Consider the following 22,866-nt stretch of genomic DNA (forward strand, 5'->3'; position numbering starts at 1 on the left):
TCACATTCACAGTTCACAAAGAAAACATCATGGAAATTTACTGCATCTGACTGAAGGACCTTCCTAATCTGTTTTTTCGAGTTTCGGCTTCAGAGGGAATGTGGAGGCTTGCAAAGAGCATGAGGACAGCTGACCATCTCCCCCTCGCTCTCATCTCCATCTTCTTTCTCCCTCTGTCTCTTTATGTTTATATCATGTAAATAGATCTTTGTATTTAAAAAAAAAAAGCACAAAGACAAGATTGCTTCCTTAATTATTCTGTCCGAAAAAGATTTTGCAAAACATAATGCAGGCCAGAGAATTAGAACAGTGATTAAAAGACTGGTAGGTGTGCTCCCTCGAGTGGTATGCAAAAGAATCACTAAATTAAATGTTGAATCTTTGTATAATGTTACACTGACTTAAGTTTTTTTTTTTTTTTTTAATTCAGTACTATTTTGTTAAGTACAGTTGAATTAGATTTAACCTTTAAGTACAACACATTTGCATTTAACCTTTTAGAACTCTTTGTTTTCAAGCATTTATTTAGGTACACCGTTTTTTTTCTTTTTTTTTTCTTTTATGTACAATACATTTTATTTTAGTAATTATTTAACTCCAATAATTTTTTTTGTCTTATATGTAAGCGCAGTGTTAATGGTACAGCGGCTTACATTACTTCTATAATAATAATCCTTGGCCTACTAAACAATACTGTATTTTAGTGTTCCTTATTATGGTAATATTTGGACAGCTAAGTACTTTTTGAAGAGGTTCTTGGTTTAAAAAAATAAATAAATTGAAAACCACTGGAATAGAACACAGAAATTCCATGCTGGAGGCCCTGAGCCAAGATTTTAACCTATCCCCCCCCCCCTTTGAATGTGGGGTTGATGTTCTAACCACTAGAACAACACGCAGGTGCGTATATTTATTTACATTTTTACATATGTTCATAACATCAGATGTATGAACCCATGCTAGACTGTTTGGAGAGACTGCCAATAGGGGGAGATAAACGTCCTACTCATATCTGTCTCAAAGCATGCTGTGGATTAGTGAAGCAAATTCAAGGTTGCAGATTTGCCTTTTACCCAGTCAAGCAATCGTCCCCTTCAAGTACTCACTTCATTTTTTTCAGAAAAAAACTCACGTTATATTCATTAAATAATTTCCTCTCGAGAGATTATAATGCATATAATAATCATAACATCAATAACATCAAGTGAGTCATATTTTAAATAGACCAAACATGACGATGCACTTGTAGAAGGGGTGTAAGTAAAGAGCTGTTGCATTATATTGAATGATGTGGTTAAGAGCTCTTACAGGAAATCTGATTATAGCTTCTTCTTCTTCTCCATCCCCCACTTCCATGATATCAGAAAAGAGGAACCACTCTGTTGCAAGTGTGGGTTTAAGACAAACTGCACAACTTTGCTCACAACTCTCGACTTTGGCGTCTCAAGCGGTAAGGTGGCTGTTTATTTTGAATTTCTAGGCCAAGAAAAAAAGTCTTGCACTAGCTATACTTGATGTCCTGCCAATACAACAACTACAGAATGTATTCATCTATTTAATTGAGCATTAAAGGCAGTTTCAGCAAGTGAACCTTTTATGTGTGGTAACGTGAATACCGATGAAAAGAAGTGACCTTCAGAAGAACAAAAATCGAGTTAAAATTAGGCCCTATAAGATTATCCATCCATCCATTTTCTGGAGCCCATCCCAGCTATCATTGGGCAGGAGGCAGGGTGCACCCTGAACTAGTTGCCAGGCAATCGCAGGGTACATAGAAACAAACAACCATTTGTAATCACATTCACACCTATGGGTAATTTAGAGTTGTCAATTAATTGACCATGCACGTTTTTTGTGATGTGGGAGGAAACCGGAGTGCCAGGAGAAAACCCACGCAGGCACGGAGAGAACATCCAAACTCCACACAGGCGGGGCCGGGGATCGAACCCCCGGTCCTCAGAACTGGGAGGTAGACGCTCTAACCAGTCGGCCACCTATCTTCTGTTATTAGTTCTTTTTGTGCTCATGCCAAAGCAGTGAAAGTGTTCGCCATCTTGTGGCTTCTATAGACAGTTATTAACCTTTTTACGGAGTAGCGCCAAGTACTGCAGATTTGCAGCAGGGCTCAGTCCATAGCCCCCGCTAATAGCTGTGGTTCACTGTTAAAATCATTTGTTATTTATTTGGCTCCATCTGAAGATTATTATGATAATTTTTTATTAAAACTGCATTTATGGCTATGAATTCAGAGCTGCCAACCTATAGAAATTCACTCCAGAACAATTTGTCTCAATCTCCATATTTTTTAGAATTATGTCAAGAACACTACTGCAGGATAGAAAATAATTCTGCCGATGTTTCTTGAGTGTTGCCAAAGGGACCGGAGGTGGGCGTGAATGGTGATGTCTTCAGTAAAGATTTTGGAAAATACTTCTTGCCATCTAGTGAATCCACAAATACAAAATACTACGTTGGGTAGGGCATGTTTTTTTAATTAAAAAAAATAGATATATTATTATTATTTACGCCCGTTCCCTTGTTCCTCAGTCAGGTCGCTATATTCCATTTCACATCACAATTGACGGAGTCATGTTTCGGGAGACGTCAGCTTTCCCGATATGAAAAGTTTCTGTCACAAATATTGAACATGTTTAATATAAAAAAAATTTCGAATTCACTCTGAACACACCTCAAATGACAGCATAATCTGATGGGAAAATCATATAAGACATAAAATAGTCTGGTGTTTGTCATCTTTAGTCGTGCAGAGGCAAAATTGGGACAAAAACAGCCTGATTACTTTTATGTGCTTACCAGGCCTGAGCTGCATTTACGTACAGTATTAGACATATCACAATTGGGCTCCATTGTTTTACGGTAAGGTCACTGATGGTGTAGTGCACAGGTGTCAAACTGGTGGCCCGGGGGCCAGATCCGGCCCGCCAGGTATTTTTATGTGGCCTGCGAGAGTGTGCATCGACTTTGTGTTTCTTGCTAAAATACCAAATTCCAAATTGTCTCCACTTATAAAAATATTGAGATATTACAAGCATTTCTTGGTACCAACCCCACTTTTAAAATAAAATAGATTCATACTGTAGTTGAACCGTTTTTACTGGTTTTTGATTTCAAAATTAATTATCCATTAATTTGTGTATATGTAATAATATGAGACAATCATACATTCATATGAGTTTGCAGCCATAACGGGCCTCTGAGTGGAACTATAACTGCGATGTGGCCCGTGACAAAAATGAGTTTGACACCCCTGGTGTAGTGGTACACTCGCTTGACTTTAGTGTGGGCATTGTGGGTTCAGTTCCCACTCAGTGACGGTGTGAATGTGGGTGTGAATGGTTGTGCCCTGCAACTGACTGGTGACCAGTTCCGGGTATAGTCCGCCTTTCGCCCGAAGTCAGCTGTGATAGGCTCCAGCGCCCCGTGACCCTAACCAGGATAAGCGGTGTTGAAAATGGATGGATGTATGTTTTACAGTACCTGAGTGCTCTCAGTGTTTTTCCATTCACCTTTTCACTGTTCCACTCTTCCTAGCCTCTCCTGCATACTTTATTTTTTCCAAATTCTTTCACTCTCATGCAAGACTCTCCAGCACTCCTCTTTGGATTGATCTCTCGTTGTTGACTCTGCCTGCCTCATCGTTTTCCTGGTTATCATCTCAGCCTTCTGTGCCTGACTATAGGTTCTGCCTTGGCCCTTCCTGCTTTCTGTTTGCCTGTCCACGTGGCTGTTTGCTGTTGTGCTGCGATGACAACGGAGTGTGAGTTTCCCTATTGTGCTGCCAGTGGATTGCGGAACATTAGATGTCCAGGCTCTCGTACCCTTCCCAAGTCTGCAGAGACGCTTGGGCTGCACTTATTATTGAAATTTATTGTTACTTGCCAGTCGCCTGTTGTTCTCTAGAACTGTCACAGTGGACATTGAAAGTCATCGCCAACGATTACTGTGGTTTGGTGTACTCTGTTTGGGTTCTGCTCATACCCGTGTGTGGTTACATACCAATTACCTTACCTAATATGTTCAGTGGGGGAATCCTAATGCCAGCCACATGCTGAGTGACCGAACGAAACTGAACTGTCACGCACAGTGTGAGGTTTTTAGCAACTAGTTTTCATGAGTGGCTGGCTGTCAGCCACTAGTTTTGCTGTGATTCTAAATTTTGAATCACAGCGTGATGTCACAGATGCAACAGTCAAGCAAAAATGCCATGGCGACTTTCACAATAAAAATTGTGTCTCCTGGTGCGAAGATGGCTGCTGCCAAGCTGCTGTTTTTTTACAATACTACATACTTGACTATAGTTATAATTTTGTATGTACCTGTGGAGAGTATCTGTCGCCGAAATGCACAAGTGCCATCAGTGAATGGGGTGAGCATTGCCAACAGCCTCTTAAATATCCACTCTTGCTTCTCACCAGTTTGCTCTCTTTGTTTATTATTATACGGCGACAGCGGCCAGGGCAATCCGCTTCATCCTTGACAATCGCACCATGTTTTTGTGGTTCACTACAACAACAACAAAAAAACACAGTACAGTAATATGGCACCTCAAAATGTTGTTTCCTGGAAAGAACATCAGGAATTGCGTTTTTTTTTCATTGCAGTGGGTTGGTATATGTGCGAGGGTCAATTGCCTGTTGTGTGGGTGTGAGTCGCCCACTGTATTTTTGTTTTGTTTTTCCCAGCAATTGTCCAGTTCAGTTATGTTTAGCCAGTTCACTCGGTGTGTGGCGGGCTTAATATTTGCCCCACTATATTACATACTTGCCCCTATATTTGAGTATTATGTTTATGGTGGAGGACTAGTTTGGAACAAAAGTGTGAAAATTGTGCCAAACTTTCAGGGGGCCAAAGGTAAATAGTGACTTCCTTGTTTTTGTTTTTCTTCTTTGCAGGTCATGCAGGAGAATAACACTTGTGTCCCTGGAAACGGTACCACATGTGCCGCCCCTAATTCCCCCGTAGGTCTCGCCGTGGGCCTAACACTTTTCTTTCTGATGCTGGTTGCCATTGCTGTTACCATCATGGTCAAATTCTGTAAGAAGAAATGGAGTCTGCAACTATTGAGTCAAAGAAAAAGCCAAAAGAAGGATTGCCCAGCGACGCCCCAGTGGGACCACCAGTACGCCGGCATGGTCAGAACAAAGTCAACCGAGAATACCCCCATCTATGAAAACTTGACGAGCCAGAAAAGCTGCGCCAGCCCTCAGAGGAGGTGTTCTATTCTCTTTTTACACAATTATGTACACTCAGAAAGTGTGACATATGAAAGTGAAGTACAGCCCCAGAACGGAACAGAAACAGATGAAGAAACATTTTGTGTGATGCGATTTCCCTATTTGCCTTGTGTTCGAGAGAAAAAGCCCCGTTTGGACTGAATGTGACCTTAGTCGTCTTTTAGTGAAACAAAGCAGTTGATGACTGAAGGTTTAAGAACACAACTTGGGAAAGGAAAACCATTAAAGTACTCACACTCTGTACTTAAGTAGAAGTACAGATACTTGTGTGAAAAAGACTAGTAAATAGGAATATTGATACAACTCCTTTACTTGCCGTAAACAACAAAAAAAGAAATAGTACTTAAATACTTCAAGACCATGTCAATTCAATTCAGAGATTTAGTTTCTAAATGCATTATACATGTTAGAACTGCTGAAAACATATGCAAGGACTGAGAACTATGTAGTACACAATTGTGGCTCCATAGCATTTTGGGGTATTGTGTGGCTAAAGTGGCACCACGTGATGCATATGGGAAAGTGCCACATGGCCCGGTGGGATATATTCCAGCCACCGGTGGCTTAAAGCAGATATATTTTTATATCTTAAATATGTAGTTGTGTGCAAGTATAAAAAATATTCTATTGGAAGTTGTAGTAATTCAAATTTGGCAGAGTTGTTAGAAACACTCTTCTCTATGGTGTGTCATATTTCGAAGGCATATTTATTTTCACTTTACAGGGACTTTAAGTGCAGAAGTAAAGGATTTTTTTTTACTGTCAATTGTAAGCAACTTTTGGCACTGTTAATAAAAACCTTGTGCTTGTACTGAGAATGGGGGTGGGGAACTGGACATGCTATCAAAAACATGGTCCCACAGCTTTAAGGTTGTGAAATGATTAACAAAAAAACAAAAAGCTGAATTAGCTAATGTTAATAAGTAGACAAAATAAGGCCATGACTGGAGAACATGGAGGTGGGTGTGCAGACAGATGAAGTTTTCCTTCCAGATATTATTTATTGATGGAGGAGGGAATTTGTGCCCCCTCCCAGACAGCCAGGGGCCCACCCAACTATTCATGGGCCTGGGACAGTTGTCCCCTTTCCCCCCCAGTTCAACGCCCCTGTTCATGTATATTTTATGAAGAACTAGTGTGGGGCACACCTTGGCCAGGAACCCCTTACAAAAGAGTTTGAATCTCAAAAAGACTCTGATGACAAAAAAAAAAAAAATGATACTTCCTGGTTGATATTCTTCCATGTGGCTAATGTCCCCTGGGGGCCCTTTAAAAGCCACGAAGATGTCAATCAATCCAAAATCTCAACAGCAGTTGAGTTTACCGCTGTCTTTTTTACTGTTGTCATTATCCGCGGAGGTGGGGGCAACAAATCTCACGGGCCTTTCTACAAAGGAGTAGAAAGTAGACCTCTTTTTTTCAAATTTAGGGAGTAAAGTAAGTAAAATAAATAGTTGTCCGAAAAATAAATCCAAGCTTGTCATGAACGGAACAGAGGATAGGACCCAAAAATGCACGACTCCAAAACAAATGGACAGTTTCAAAAAGAGAGGTTTAACATACGGGCAGAGGTCAGTACACAGGCAGGCAATCCAAAAAAGGCAACAGTATCCAAAAACGTGAGACAAAAAGGCGAGGTCGATAATCGGAACAGGGTCTAGTCTTACTGTGAGTCTGTGACGTGGAAAGAAGGAATGCTCCAGCGCGACGACAAGGTCCAACGAACTGGTGACGAGAAAGAAGGAGACACGAGGTTAAATGCAAGGGGTAATTAGGGTGAACGAGGCACAGGTGGTGAAGATGCTCTCAGGAGCAGGTGTGTACGAGACAGGGGGAAGACTCAAACCAGAACACAGACCCATGACAAAGCTAAGTAGAGATACCTGTAAAAATCTGCTTAATTAGTGCAATAACAAAGTATTTGGGCGGCACGTACTGGTTAGCAATCTGCCTCGCAGTTCTGCGGACCAAGGTTCAAATCCGGCCTCGCCTGTGTGGAGTTTGTATGTTCTCTCCCCGTGCCTGCGTTGGTTTTCTCCGGGCACTCCGGTTTCCTCCCACACCCCCAAAACATGCATGGTAGGTTATTGAAGACTTTAAATTGCCCGGAGGTGTGAATGTGAGTGCGAATGGTTGTTTGTTTGTACGTACCCTGCGATTGGCTGGCAACCAGTTCAGGGTGTACCCCGCCTCCTGCCCAATGATAGCTGGGATAGGCTCCAGCACGCCCGCGACCCTAGTGAGGAGAAGCGGCTCAGAAAATAAATAGATAGATGGATGGATGGATGGATGGATGGATGCATGCTTGTGACCTAATATTTGCCCAAATGGTTTTGTTGTTACTTTTGAAATTTACATAACTGCTCATTGTTTCTCCACAGGCCACCTTGTGTACCCGCTGAGGATTTGTACTTGCAGTGTGATTCACCCGATGATGCAATATACAGCAACGATCCTGCATGTAACCTTTACATTCTCCCGGACTCCCGAGATGACGACGTCTATATTGTTCCACAATTATAAGACCAGACATGACAATCTGATAAGAATTTTCTTTTTTATATAGACTCTTTCTCTCCATGAACCATATAGCTTGCTGAACAAACCATACGTAAGAATAAGAGCCACTTGATATGCAACTTGCTGATGATGAATGGTGTATTTGGATCAATCCATGCAGATGGGAAAGTACCACACACTGTGGTAATGTTACTGTTGGATCAAGAAAGCACTTTGGAGTTTTTGTTTCAATTTCAATGAAAAATAGCTGGGTTAGGCTCCAGCACTCCTGTGACCCTTGTGAGGATAAGCGGCTCAGAAAATGGATGGATGGAGGGTACACATCTTGCCATTTTTTTTTCTCTTTTTTTTTTTTTTTTAAATGAATCACCCTCACTGTGAGAAAAAGTAAGGGCATTATGTTCACACTTCTTAGCTACTACTACAGCCATTAAACATTAGTCTTTGAAAGATTTCCTCCGCCTCATAGTTTATAGTTGCCCAAGTCATAATTTTATGTTTTCGGAAAACAGGAAATAACAGTACCTACAATGGGTGGGCAAAGTACGGCCCACCAAGATTTTATGTGATCAAATATCCTGGATTATATGCTGCATTAACATAACTTTTTAAATTTTTTTATGTTTATTAAATAATGTTTTATTTTACTTTTTACCCTGCATATACTTTGGTTATATACAGGCTGGAGGAAAAGCAACTCGACATTAGAAAATCATTGTAATAAAGTCCATATTACTGACAAATTTATTTCAGCAAATGATACTGTACATGTTCTTTATTACATAGGAAAATGAAAGAAAATCAGTTGGCATTAACTAGTTTCCTCAAGAGAAATGAACAACCTTTTGAATGATGTCAAGGATGTCGTATATTCACAGGAAAGAAAGACAGACAAGAAATCTCCATTAGTGTTGTCAAAAATGTTTTCATAACTTAAGTAATACTAAACATTCTATAAGCAATTTGTTACTTTTCACCCACCCTGTATATTTTCGAAAAAGTATTGATTTGTATTCCTTTTTAAATATATATCTCATTATTGTTCAATTGATTTATTGTAAATAATACAGTAAAATAAATAAAACACATTTTCTAAATGTTATGAAATCATTAGTTGTAATTACATTATAAATAAAATATAAAATAAAATACTGTACTTTACATACATGCTAAAAATGTTTTTAACTTAATTTCCAAAAGATCTGTCTAAATATAAATTTAATTAAACAGAAGCTCTAGTAGCCCATAGCCAGTTTGTCATTTTGTTCAAGTGAAAAATTGCAGTCTATTCATTGCCTTTTGCTGTTGTTGATGTAAAACAAAGTCAGTTTTATATGTAATAGTGCTTAACTTTCCGTGCACTTTTCTACTAAGTTCAACCCCTTGAACTTTTCACTTTATTTTATAACATCTAATCGTCTACGTCCCGTGCCAAGGTCAAGGCTACAGTCAAAGCTGTGTCAGGGTCATTCATAAGAGATACTATATAAATTATCAATAAGCTGATTTCCCGTGCAAACACACCCTGACCTTCATAAAGTACTGAATTCATTTGATAATGGCATAGCCAACAAGTCTTTTATTTCCCGCATGTTTATTATGAAATGTCCTTGTTGATACTGCAAATTCAAGTGCAACAGGTCAGTATTGATAAATAAAAATTACATTGAAATACAAATTTAAAAAAAGTTTGCTGTATTACAATACCTCCCAACATAAATGACAATAAAATATGAAAAAGTATTTTATAGCAGTGATTCCCAACAACTGTGCCATGCAATGGAAATTATTTATTCATTAAAAATAATTCTTTTAGTAATATCTATGCCAGTGATGTATAGTGACAGGGATAACAATTAAATGCTGTTTCACAAGATGGCAGAAGGTACAATTAACCTGTGAATCCACCTGCTGCCATTCATACAACAGAACAATAGCTTTGTGTTCAATAAACAGGCCCCAATTGCACAATACAGCGCTGCCTTGAGATATGAGTGGCCCAAAAAACAGACAATACTCACATAAATATTGTCTGTGAAAAACAACAAATATGACTGCAGCTTACTGAGTTTGGTTGTGACCATCTCCATTTATTTTCATGTCTGCATTATACTGCACCCAATGGCCAAGCTGCACATATCAACGGAGCAGCACAATGTCCATTGAATTGTAACCAAAAATGTGGCAAAACTTAAATTTCCTTATCTTTTACTTAATTACATCATTAATGTATCTTTTTATAAAGTACAATTTTATAGAGTGCTATTTTCCTTTTTAAAAACACACACTACAAAGATTTTTGGGGAAGCTGGATCGGATTAATGGCATTTCCATTTAGGAAACACTGTTTAGTTTAGGAAACACTGCTTTGTACAATTATGTAACAACAGCAATAGTCCACTTGAGACATTAATATGGTTTAGGACAATAAATAGAACTTTCAATAAATAAAACATTCAAAGAAAACATAAAAATCCAGCCAGCAAAAACAAAAGTAGCTCCAATAGTCATTAACTTTGTCTGCCTTAGGCACAGTGACATTTAGTGACAATCAGGTCATCAAAAGGTGTCAGTTTCAACTTCCCCCTGCTGTCGTAGTACATGAGGACCATGGGCTCGTAGGATGCCGGTACACAGCAAGGCCGAGGCGAGCCGCCCTTCAGGATCTGGTGCAGGCGAGACTTGACCTGAGTGTGCATGGTGGCTGGCTTGTAGTTGTGCGGGCACGTGCCGTCGCACAAGTGCATGGTGTACTCCGTGGGGGCCACGATCCAGTCGGTCCAGCCAATGTCTTTGAACGACACGTTGATTGATTTGCGGCAGCACCAGCCTTGTTCGTTGCACTCGTCCTCCATGTTGGAGCGAGGCAGCCTTCGATTTTTTGCCGCTTTGGGCTGAATTAAGTCTAATTCCAAAGATATAGTTGGGTCGCCTTCACCCATTGCCATCCTTACGTTCACAACCAATGACGTATCATCTGTTCTCATCCACTTTGTCACTTTTGTGCTGATGTCCATCGTCACATTTTGCATGAGTGAGACATCAACGTGAGGGTCCATGTGTGTCCGTCCAGTTAAGTTCCCCACCTCCAGGCGTTTGACTTGAACTTTAATCTGCCTTAAATCAGAATGTGTTGGATGTATTAGACTGTGCCTGGAAACCTTGAGCTCAGCTCGGGTTAGAATGGCCTCCATTTGAATACTTGGGTTCTTATGGAAAACAGCTCTGTACCACTGCATGTGCTGACCAGGGGGCAATGGTAGCGGTTCCTCCCCTTGAGGTGCTTTTATTGGCCCTACAATAGAAAGAAAGCGTAGGAATGTGTGAAGTTTTTAATTTCACTGTATTCCCAAAGCACTTCCAAATATATATGTAAAAATAAATCGGATGCAAGGTGTGCCTGTCACATTTTGTAAATGTCAGTAGGAATGTAGAATAGAATAGAAAGTCTTTACTGTCATTGTATGGTGCTGCTGCAATAAAAGTTGTGTAAAAAACCACAATGCTAAATAATTTAAAAAAAAGCCTTTCACACTCACATTCTGTATCTCACATTATACTAAATGCAGTATAATACTATAGTGACCGTGAATAAATATAAAAGAGGCACAGTGGAATAGTTTTACATGTAAAAAAATAAATTAAATAAAATGTAAATAATAAAAAATAACGGCAGGCGGCACGGTGGACGACTGGTTAGAGCGTCAGCCTCACAGTTCTGAGGAGCGGGGTTCAATCCCCGGCCCCGCCTGTGTGGAGTTTGCGTGTTCTCCCCGTGCCTGCGTGGGTTTTCTCCGGGCACTCCGGTTTCCTCCCACATCCCAAAAACATGCATGAATTGGAGACTCTAAATTACCCCTAGGTGTGCATGTGAGTGTGAATGGTTGTTTGTTTGTATGTGCCCTGCAATTGGCTGGCAACCAGTTCAGGGTGTACCCCGCCTCCTGCCCGATGATAGCTGGGATAGGCTCCAGCATGCCCGCGACCCTAGTGAGGAGAAGCGGCTCAGAAAATGGATGGATGGATGGAAAATAACGGCATGGTGGGCGACTGGTTAGAGCGTCTGCCTCACAGTTCTGAGGACCGGGGTGGAGTCTGTGTGGAGTTTGCATGTTCTCCCCGTGCCTGCGTGGGTTTTCTCCGGGCACTCCAGTTTCCACCCACATCCCAAAAACATGCATTGTAGGTTAATTGAAGTCTCTAAATTGCCCCTAGGTGTGAATGTGAGTGTGAATGGTTGTTTGTTTGTATGTGCCCTGCGATTGGCTGGCAACAAGTTCAGGGTGTACCCCGCCTCCTGCCCGATGATAGCTGGGATAGGCTCCAGCACACCCTTGTGAGAATAAGCGGCTCAGAAAATGAATGGATGGATGGATGGATGGATAAAAAATAACAAAAGAACCAGGATATGTAATAAATAACAGCAGGCACAGTGGAACATTGCACAGGGGGGCAGATATGTTTGCTTTGTTGGGCTTTTTACGGGTAAACTCACATGATAAGATTTCATGAATGAACTTTACATCAAACATTCCTTTCTACTCCCACTCACACGTTCCTTTCACTCAGGTGTGTTAGTCACAAGCTCCTACTACACGGCGCTCACCTGTAGCTGGAAAAAGCACCTTCGACGTGGTCCCTCCCGTCCACTGGCTGGAATTTCCTCTCATCTCCCTCAGTCTTTCCCAGTACAGCCGATACATCCTACTCAACTCTCGCTCGGAGGCCTTTTGGGTGATCTCGGGTTCTTTGTCCATGCCAAGTGAGTTTAGGATTCCCGCCTTGACCGCCTCCACTAGTTGGACCTTCTCATTGTCCGCATCGAGTGTTCGCTCCCCAGCCTGTTGAGGCCTACACTCCCCTGAGCTGGATCCAGAGATCAGGAGTAGCAAGGAGGAGAGCAGCGTGCATGATCTGCGCATGGCGGGTTTGGTCTGGGAGTGTTGCTCTTGCCTGGATGAGGTCTGTGTACGCTGATGATGAAATTCTTGGCATGCTTTCATTTATAGAGCTTCTGTGTTGCCACACCCCTTGCTCAATCAGGTGACCTTTGTTGGGCTTAGTCAACGTTACATGGCATTTTCCAGGACAGTAATGTGTTTAACGACCTCCTGGGAAGTATTTAAACAAACTTGTGGTGAATCATTTTTTAACTATTTTGGGACAATTACAAACTAGGGGATGTAGAACCCATTTCCAAAAAGAAAAGAAAAACGAAGCAAGCAAAAGTTTAATTGTTTTTTTTTTTTGGACTGGCTTAAACAGGACAATTCACTTTGTTTTACCACATTTTGTCACGTACAAGTACATAATACAAGCCCACTTTAATTGCCCCTGTCCCAGCTTTTGGGGAACGTGTTATAGGCATCAAATTCAAAATGAGAGAATATTTCGCACAAAAACAATAACGTTCATCAATTTGAACATTAAATATGTTGTCTTTGTAGTATATCCAATTGAATGTAGGTTGAAAAGGATTTACAAATCATTGTATTCTGTTTTTATTTAGGTGTTACACAATGTCCAACTTCAGTGGAATTGGGGTTTGTATTTTTTTCTTTACATGGACATTAAATAAGTTAAATTGTAAGGATCACTTTTCAGGTGGGGAACAACACAGAACTTAATTAGCTTTACCAGGATTAGTAATTATCATGTGATTGCTTATTGATAACTATAAAAGCAGCATGATTGTTCGTCTGAATGTCTGTCCAGCACAGTCACAGACACATGTGTCAAATAAGATAACAGCTGCTGTGTGCATGGAAATGAAGTACAACCAATAGTACAGTACTGTATTTAATTTGAATTGTTTTTCACAGCGGATTTGTAACTGTTCATATGTAGTGAACACAGGCTTAAAAGATGCATTTCCCATGCGTCAAATGTGTTTTTGAAACAGTTAAAACTGTTATGTTGCCAAAGTGAAAACAAAGGCACGATATGTGGCTTCATTTATTTGCATCTGCAGCAACTGATTTTCACTCTCTCTCACAAATCTCTTCATATCCACCATTTAGGTTCGATCGCTTCCAGACTTATAATATTTTCCTCATGTTGTTCTCTTCTTTAAAATCTTATCATGGGACAATGTAATCTGTGTTCAGTTCAGTGTGCCGTCAAAATAACTCAACACACAGCCATTAATGTCAAAACCGCTGGCAACAAAAGTGAGTACAAATGTCCAGTGTCAATAGTTTCTGTCGCCACCATTATTTTCCAACGCTGCCTTAACCAAAACTACTAACCAAAGTATTATACATCTACGTGATGTGTAGCTACGTGAGCCCTTGCTGTGAAAAGTGCTGTAGAAATCAGATGTCCTCACTTACTTAACTCTCTTGAGACTTTTTTCACCTGTACTAGTCAAATGAAAAAAATAATTAAAATCGTTTTTGAGAGGAGAAATAATAAATAAACAAGTGAGATAATGTTGTTGGACAAGTGTGCATAACCTCTGTTAAATGAGATGTGGCTGTGTTCAGAATTAACCAATCACATTTAAACTCATTTTAAATGGGAGTCAGCACACACCTCCCACGACTTAAAGCACCTCTGATGAACACCAGATAAATATTTGATGCTTTAGTATGTTTTTTCTGACTCTTTTGCTGTCAACAAAACCCTGAAGGTTTTGTTCTAACACTGACTATTGTTTTGAAATGTTCAGAATTCCCCTCCATTGTCCAAGGCCCTGATTCCAGCTGAAGAAAAACAAAGCATGATGCCGCCACCACCATGCTTCACTTTAGGTATGGTGTTCTTTTGCTGATGAGTAGTGTTGTGTTTGTGCCAAACCGATCTTTTGGAATTATAGCCAAAAAGTTCAAACTTGTTTTTATTGGACCATAACAAAATCTCCCAAACGCATGTGGTACAAAGCGACATGTCAGGGCACTTTGGCAATACACCCTGCAACCCTACCTGTCATGTTAATAGTTCTTATTTGTTCGCATCAAACGAAAACAGCAGCGGTTATCTCAGGGCATGTAAATAAAATGTTTGAACACACCCCTTATATATTGAAAGAGAGCCAACATGTTTGAAGTTCTCAATGCTGTGAGCCACGTTTCAGCATGTCCAGGAGATAGAACGATGTCTACTGAGTTGCTGTCTAGGTAAAGGAAGAAGTTATAGTTTTCTTCATGTGTGTGTGCACGCGTGCATACACGTGTGTGTATGGATTTCTGAGCTGTGAGTCACAGAGTTAATGAAGCAATCATGCACCACATCAGGCAATCCGAACTTGTAAGTTAGAAGTGTGTGAAAGACATTTGTGAGTCATATAAGTATGCAGTCTTGTAGTTTGTCCTGCAATCGGTATATCTATTATATAAAACATATGATTCTGCAGGATGGGGGAGAAAAAGACATTTTGATGTCGTTCGATAGCCTCTCTTGTGTCACGGGTGAGCTGGAGCCTATCCCAGCTGACTTTGGGCGAGAGCCCAGTTACACTCTGAACTGGGCACCAGCCAACTGCAGGACACATTGACAAACAACTAATGACACTCACATTCATACCCATTGGCAAGAGCGTTTAAGTTTTCAATTACATATGTATATATAATTGACATTAACAATACATTTTTACTTTTGTATTTAAGTATATTTCAGTCTGTACTTTTTACTTTGACTTAATTACAGGAGTTCAATTACAGGAGTGTTTTTTTTGTTTTAAACAAGTAGGCAAGCTGTACTTCTGCTTACGTACAGACTGTGAGTACCTTCGCCACCTCCTGCATTCCGTCTCAATGCGAGGTCTTGTTTTCTCACTGTCAAGTCACTCAACATGAGGTCCTTCGAGAAAAATGTTGTCCTTCCATCCAGGTGTGTCAAACATACGGTCCGCGGGCCACAACCGGCCCATCAGGCGGTCCAGTCCAGCCTGTCGGGATACAGAACACATCCACTGCTTTTTCTCAATCCAATTGCTTGCTAATGTACTTCACTGGAGGTCACACTGATGACCATTTAAATGGCCACTCGCCACTTAAATGACATTCTGAAATTCAATACAACTCAGGATTTGACACTTGATATTGATGCACTTGTGAAGGTCAAAGGATGCCAAGTTGCAGGAGCCAAGTAAACCTACTTCATATCAAATGTTGTGCCACCTTTGCGCTGTGAAGAATTCAGTTCTGTGAAAATTAATACCTCCTGTAGAAATATTTTAAGTCACGGAATATTGCAAAACACCACTCAACAGCTTCAGTTCAAAAGAGTTTGGTTTTGTTGAAGCCTTTTGTTGGTTTTCATGCACTGCCACAACTTGTATTTTTGTGAATACATTTCCAAAGTTGGTGGCTAACTGCGCCCTCTGTCTGAATAGTGCCCACTTTAGTTTGTATGGTGTGATGAGTCTCAGTGGAAGTTGTCAAGATTCCCAGATGTGAAAATGTATGTACATTTAAAATGATTTTTTGATCTTAACAAGTTGTTCTATAAAACCTATATACAGTAGGCCTACATAGATCCACTGTGATCTTTAAGTTGCACTAGTGTAAATGGGGGCGAAAATGATTCTGAATACTGGAGAAATTGGAATTGTTTTTGTTTTTGTTTTTGTTGAACGTACTGTCCATGTACTTATTTACATGAAAACAATGGGGTAACATGTTGAATAATTGTTATTTATATCTTATAAGCCACAAATATACTCTACCGGCCCACTTGAGATCAAACTGGGGTGAATATGACCCACGAATTCGAATGAGTTTTACATAAGCGTATTCCATTTATGACTTACTATTACCCCTGCTCTAGTCTTGCACTGTGCATCACTACTATGACCTCTAGTGGCTTGTACTGTGTATATCAAATGTCAGTGTAAACCACTGAAGTGGCAATGATTGGCAAAATGACAAACTATGAAAATAGATAAATGCATCTGCATTTATCAGGATCCGAATCTAAATGTTATGGACTCTTCCTTTGCGCGTGTGCCACTTCTGTGCAAAGTTGGTGACGTCATGAACCCGATACTGGTTTATCTGAGAGCTGCAGGAGTCAACTATCACTGTTCCTTTTGTCTTCTTCTTTTTTCTCTCTGTTCTGCATGTGAAAATTTGGTTTACACCAAGGCTGGTCAAAAAAAAATATATATATTAAAAAGAACAAGTTTTGATTTCTGCGTGTGTGATTGTGGTGACTAATCATTTACCACTTTTATTCTGGGCCTCACCAAGATTCAACGGGTTCTCAGTGGTCAAGGTTTGGTGGAAATCGATTATGCAGGGCAGTGATTTCCAGCCGTGACAGTGACTTGACAATGCAAGGCACTTGAGTTGACAAAAGTGAAAACCAACTCTTCACACCTATTTAATTCTTTTGGATGGTATGAAAGTGATTCCCAACCAGTGTGCTGCGTGCTCTACATTAGTTTACCGTGAGAGACCATTAGGTGTGTATATATTATCAAAGTTCACTAAATTAGTTCGAAAATCATTTATTTACTACAAATAATGTGGCTTTGTTCAACCATCTATGCCAGCGACGTGTAGTGACATGCAGAACAATTAAATGCTCTTTCACTAGATGGCATAAGCCACTAATTAATGTGTAGCCAGTTTCAGATTTTCGTCATGTAAAATTTGTTGTTGTTTTTTTTAAGATTGTACCCACATTAATTTTCAACTTGTTAACCAATGTTTTAAATTTGAGTGACAAGGAATAAATTGTCAAGTGTGTACTGTACTTACTGCTCTGATAGTGGGATTTTCCTGTGTGGTGTGCTCGAGATGACCAACACAGCACACCACACAGGAAATAGGAAAATCCCTCTTAACACCCCCTGCACTAAAGGATAATCCTTAAGGAGAATCTTTTTTACTGATCCGATAATCAGGCCTTTTCTGATTGTAATCGTAAGGGGGCAAAATTCTCAAATTCGTCCTGATTATCGGTATACCCCGCTTAACAATCTGAATATAAAACAACACCTTCTGCACTTTCATTATGCTAGATGTAAATAACACAACAACCTTATAAAAAAGGGACTTTACCTTTCAGAATGACAACCTCAGGCAAGTAAAAAACAACAAGATGTGCAATTGTGCAATTGCTGTGATATAGATAGACCCTTTTCAAAAAGTCCAATGCTGTCATACTGTACAGTCAAAAAACACTTTTATGTGGGAGTCTAAAGCAACCACATTGTTTTCTTTTGCTGACTCTTTAAAAATTGCATTCTTTATATTCCATTAAACATATATTAAAACTGGCAAATTAAAGGGATGGCATTAATGTTTCCAAATCTACCTGTATCCCATGAATAGAGAATTTCTCAATGACAAACAATGAGGGCTTGTATAGCTGGTCATGTGACAACACAGAGTAAAAGACAAGCCATTGTCATATGAAAAAAAAAAGAAAAAGAAAGGGTTGCTGTTGTACTGCTGGGTGACAACAGAAGCAGATCACTTCAAAGCACAGTTCTTGGGCACGGTCATTGTAACACTCATTGGTTACATTGAGGGTGCCGATTGATGCTAAATTGTCAAGAGGGTCCCCCAAATCAGAATCAGAATCAGAATCATCTTTATTTGCCAAGTATGTCAAAAACACACAAGGAATTTGTCTCCGGTAGATGGAACCGCTCTACTACGACAACAGACAATCAATTGACAGAGAATACTTTTGAGACATAAAGACATTGAAAAACAGTCAGTGAGCAATAAAAAATTGCTCGTAATCTGGTAATGCTGGTATAATTTATTTTTTTATTTTAACAATTGTGCAAAAGGATGCAGAGTCCTCAAGCAATTAGAGCAGTTTGAATGACTACTAGAGCAATAGTCCGGTGCAATGACCATTGTGCAAAGGGCGCCGGGACTTCAAGAAATGTATGCAGTTTAAAGTGACCAGTAGTGCGTTAATCTGGGACAATGTTGATTGTGCAAATGTTGCAGATACTACTCAGTTGATTGTGCAAATGGTGCAGATGCTACTCAGGCACCTGAGTGGCCAGTATATCGACGGGAACGCCAGTCTGTATCCTCTCTTGCAGAGCTTCACTTGGACTCGCTTCCCTTTGTGGCGTTGCCTCCGTTTCCATGCGCCATAGACCGCAGTCGCTACCCCGGTGAGTAACTCGGGGGGGGGGGGGGGGGGGGTGGACTGAGCGAATTTGCGAAAGTTGTTTTGCGGGTACATACATATATACTACCACATTAGTATCGGTTAGTGATGGACTATGGCAGTTATTTTCAAGCACTAACCATTTCATTTCACAAAAAATGATTGTTATTTACTAGAAATAATCTAGATTTTCTATCTAGCTATGTCAGTGACAAATAATGAAAGACAAAGCAAGTTGACAACTAAATGCTTTTCCGCTAGTTTCCTGGTTTCAAACTCAAAGCCCAGGGCAAGATCTGCCCGGCCATATTATTATACGGCGTCAGAGGTGATAAACTAACCTGTTGAGCAAAAATTTTACTAATTCTGCCTTGCTTCTGAATTCTCTCAGCTCTGACATGCAAACGAGGGAGTGGCATTTTTTTTTTACTTTCCGGAAGTGGATTTTTCACCATAGTTTCAGCAAAGCACCTGAAGCCCAAGGCACCAGGTAGGCATGAGACCACAGTGAGCGCACAAGAAATAATCGATAGATACCTTGTCAATCACGTTTTCTGTCTCTGGTTGTTTTTCCTCAGCTGCAGTGATTTCTTGCAAATCAAATTAGAGGCACAAGAAGGGGCCAGAGAGGATTGATTTTTTTTTTGTCACAGTATTTTACCTATGTACTACTGCCAGGTCATACTGACAGTTTCAACAAATATGACAAAAAGGAATTATTTGGGGTGCCGCGGGGAATTGTAAACTACCCTTTCATAAAAGAGATCCTTTTATGTGCCAATTTTTTTTTCTTTTGTGCCAAGTTATCAAAACTGGTTTTGTTTTGTACATATTTGACCATATATTTGACAACCAGTGTATTTCAAAAAAAATAAAAAATAAAAACCACATAAATTTCTGTACTTACTTTGTGAATACTTTTGCCACCTCTGGCCATCCAAAGACACACACACCATCCTCCTCTCCGCCACGTGATCAACCGGCTTAAGTGACAACCTTTCAGGGGTCTGTGGTGACACCAAGCGAAGAAGATGAGCAGGATGAAGAGGAAGAAGAGGCGGGGGGTGGGATTTTGGCGGCGCAGCAGTGAGGAGGAGCACTTTCTCCCGGGCGCAGCATATAGCAAAATGGCTTGACTGAGCAACAAGACGCTTTGGAGGGTTTATGTATTTTTGTTGTCTTTAATCATGGATGAGCCGAATATCCTTAGACGACGTGGGTTACAGGTAAATAAATACATGGACGCTGTCACGACACGCCGCTTGTTTCCAGGCAAATTACAATGAGCGTGAGGATGAGATAACAGCATTTTGTGAGGATTTGCATCGGGGTGTTGCCCATTCTTTCCCCCTCTATAGATGTAATCATACATAATGTGTTGATCATTTGTACAGGCGGTGGCAGTGTTGTGAAGTGACCACGAGCTTGTGTTTATTTAGGAGCATCTCATTTACAAGGCTTTGGTAAATCTGGTTGCCTTGGTGATAAGGGGAGCACACATGATCTAGACAGGAACACCTCCTTTATCGTCTCCTGAATGCCATGTTTGTTTTCCTATAGTGGGAATAATTAAGTGCCATTCATCAGAGCTGTGTACATTTTCTGCAGTAAATAAACTACTGTAATCTTGGTGCTTCTGGTTTAGGAGGAGAATATTGATAATATTAATAATTAATATGAAAGGTCCCAACTGCGGGGTTAGGGTAGTAGTTAGGGATATATTACTCTAATGTGGAATTATTAAGCATATACTCTAAAAGATTAAGGTTCTACGTAGTACGCAAATGCAGTTCTTTAGCTTGTACACATTGGGGAACCGCTTTTGGGTACTATCTAACACCCATTCTTTGTGGTTCTATTTACAAACAACCATTATTCAATGGATCTGTGTAGCACAAAATAAGAACCAAGTGGCTCTTAGATATTAATACTAATGTATTATCATAAGAACTTCGTGGTGTTATAGAATCATGGGTACTACATAAAACTATCACATGCAGTTATTAACCCTGAAGAACCCCAGTGATGTATTATGGTGCCATATGGAACCAGGGGCGCTATATAGAACTAGGGGCGCAATACTGTATAGCACCTCTGAAACACCTTTATTATTTTCTGGATTATTAACTGGGTTACTTTTGACACGAGAGTAAAAAGATTAATATTTTTAGATGTTTCATTCAAATTATTTAATTCGGGTAGCACAGGAACATCATGTAGTATTTCCCCACTGTTATTGAGCCAAAGCACATGTTGTACATTAGAAAAATCTCATGGCACACCACATAACAATAATTCCACCAAAACACAGCATACTAAAATAATGATTCTCTTGGTCTTAATTTACACACAAATGTATTTACTCAGTGTGAAATCTGGGTCAAAGCTATTATTCTGTTGTATGAAATGCAACTAGTGGAAGAGCATTTAATTGTTCCGTTGGTCACTAAACAGTGCTGCATACACAGAGGAGCAAAGATAAATTAATTGTCATCAATAAATAATAATTGTCAGACCAATTACACAATTCACAAAAAAAGGTATACCAGTGGGAACAGAGGGAAGTGGCCACTGAGCTGAGAGTATCACAAACTGTCATCAACAGGTTAGCAACAGAGAGACTGGAAAAGTCACAGAAAGGCATAAAAGTGGGAGTTCTTTGAAATAATAAAAAAAAAAACTGTTGTGAATTTTGCCATTCAGCTTCTTGTTAGAGAACAGTATATTGTGCAAAAGGTATTGACCAGTTCGACATCAAAAATTGCAGAGACAGCCAAATTAACTTCACCTTTAGTGCATATTAGTAGCTTCATCCTGAAATTTCACCCAAGCCAAATATCCCTAATCTTTTGTGAGAATAGGTGAAATTAGATAATTATTACAAAAATTATTGTCACCAAATCCTGACTGCTCTCAACGTTGTTTAACCTCAATTCTACCAAACACATGGCATGGCATGCCCCAGTGAAGACTCCCACTGTATTCTCAGTGACTCAGAACCTATTTGTAATGCAGGAAACTAGGCCACACTGAAGCTAATGACATTTACATGCACTAAGAGGGAAATCAGGGGGATTGAGGGTGATTGATCCATCAGAAGAACTTCTTATGCAGTAGCTTGTTAAACATCTAATGAATGTTCAGAATATGTTTACTAACCAACCTCCAGTTAGGTCTGGAGATGTTTGGATGATTCCATTAGTTATTAGGATTTCAGCTTCATACACCACCACGACATATTTAAAATGAAACAATACAGAAGAAAAATTCTAAAAAATAAAAAAAAAGCCACACATTTTCTAGAATTAGATTACTTGAACATGCTGGGGGGAAAAAAGAAAAGAAACAGCTCATGATCCCAAGCATACCTCATTGTGTGTCAAACATAGTCGTGGCAGTGTTATTACATGGGAATGTATGGCTGTTAATGGAACGGCCTCATTGATTTTTAATGATAATGCTAAGAGGAGAACAAGATGAATTGTGAGGTGTATAGGTGAGGTGTGCCAATATTACCTTCTGACATTTCAAATGCTACAAAACTGAGAGGACAATGCTCTGTTTGAAGGCAAAACAAAAGAATATTCTTCAATTGTCAAGGCTTGATCTGAAACCAATAGAGCAGTGATTCTCAAAGTGTGGTACATGTACCAATAGTGGTCCACAAACCCCCTCTAGTGGTACGCGAAAGAATCAATGCCAAAGTACAGTACAGTTGTAATTAACTTTTTAGTACAATACATTTGCATTTAATCTTTCAGAGATGTTTTTTTAAAAAAACCATTTATTTAGGTAAAAAAAATATTTAACTTTTTGTGCAATACATTTTAATTGAATAATTATTCAAGCACATTAAAAATAATGTTCCCATATTTAAGCACAGTGTTAATGTTAAAATACACTCGTGCTTTGCAATACAAGTGACCCGAATCCATGTTTTTTGAGATACGAGCCATCGTTTGTAAAAAAAAAATTGCTTTTACTTTGAGATAAGAGTAAGTTCACGTCC

The 22,866-nt window shown here is 39.7% G+C and overlaps 1 protein-coding gene and 1 long non-coding RNA gene across 2 annotated transcripts; one reads left to right on the plus strand and one right to left on the minus strand.

The window, feature by feature from the left end:
- The first annotated feature begins 1,361 nt into the window (after nucleotides 1-1,361).
- On the plus strand, nucleotides 1,362-11,196 carry LOC133411953 (uncharacterized). The gene is made up of 3 exons (XR_009769708.1): nucleotides 1,362-1,450; nucleotides 4,914-5,233; nucleotides 7,637-11,196. It is a non-coding gene; the product is annotated as an uncharacterized LOC133411953 (long non-coding RNA).
- LOC133411952 (growth/differentiation factor 8) lies at nucleotides 8,479-12,738 on the minus strand. The gene is made up of 2 exons (XM_061694827.1): nucleotides 12,382-12,738; nucleotides 8,479-11,070 (listed from the first exon to the last, which is right to left on the minus strand). Exons 1-2 carry the CDS (start codon nucleotides 12,695-12,697, stop codon nucleotides 10,301-10,303), a joined length of 1,086 nt encoding a protein of 361 aa, XP_061550811.1. The 5' UTR covers nucleotides 12,698-12,738; the 3' UTR covers nucleotides 8,479-10,300.
- Nucleotides 12,739-22,866: the final 10,128 nt, after the last annotated feature.

The sequence above is a fragment of the Phycodurus eques genome, chromosome 13 (assembly GCF_024500275.1).
Source record: "Phycodurus eques isolate BA_2022a chromosome 13, UOR_Pequ_1.1, whole genome shotgun sequence".
In the NCBI taxonomy this organism is placed as follows: domain Eukaryota; kingdom Metazoa; phylum Chordata; class Actinopteri; order Syngnathiformes; family Syngnathidae; genus Phycodurus; species Phycodurus eques.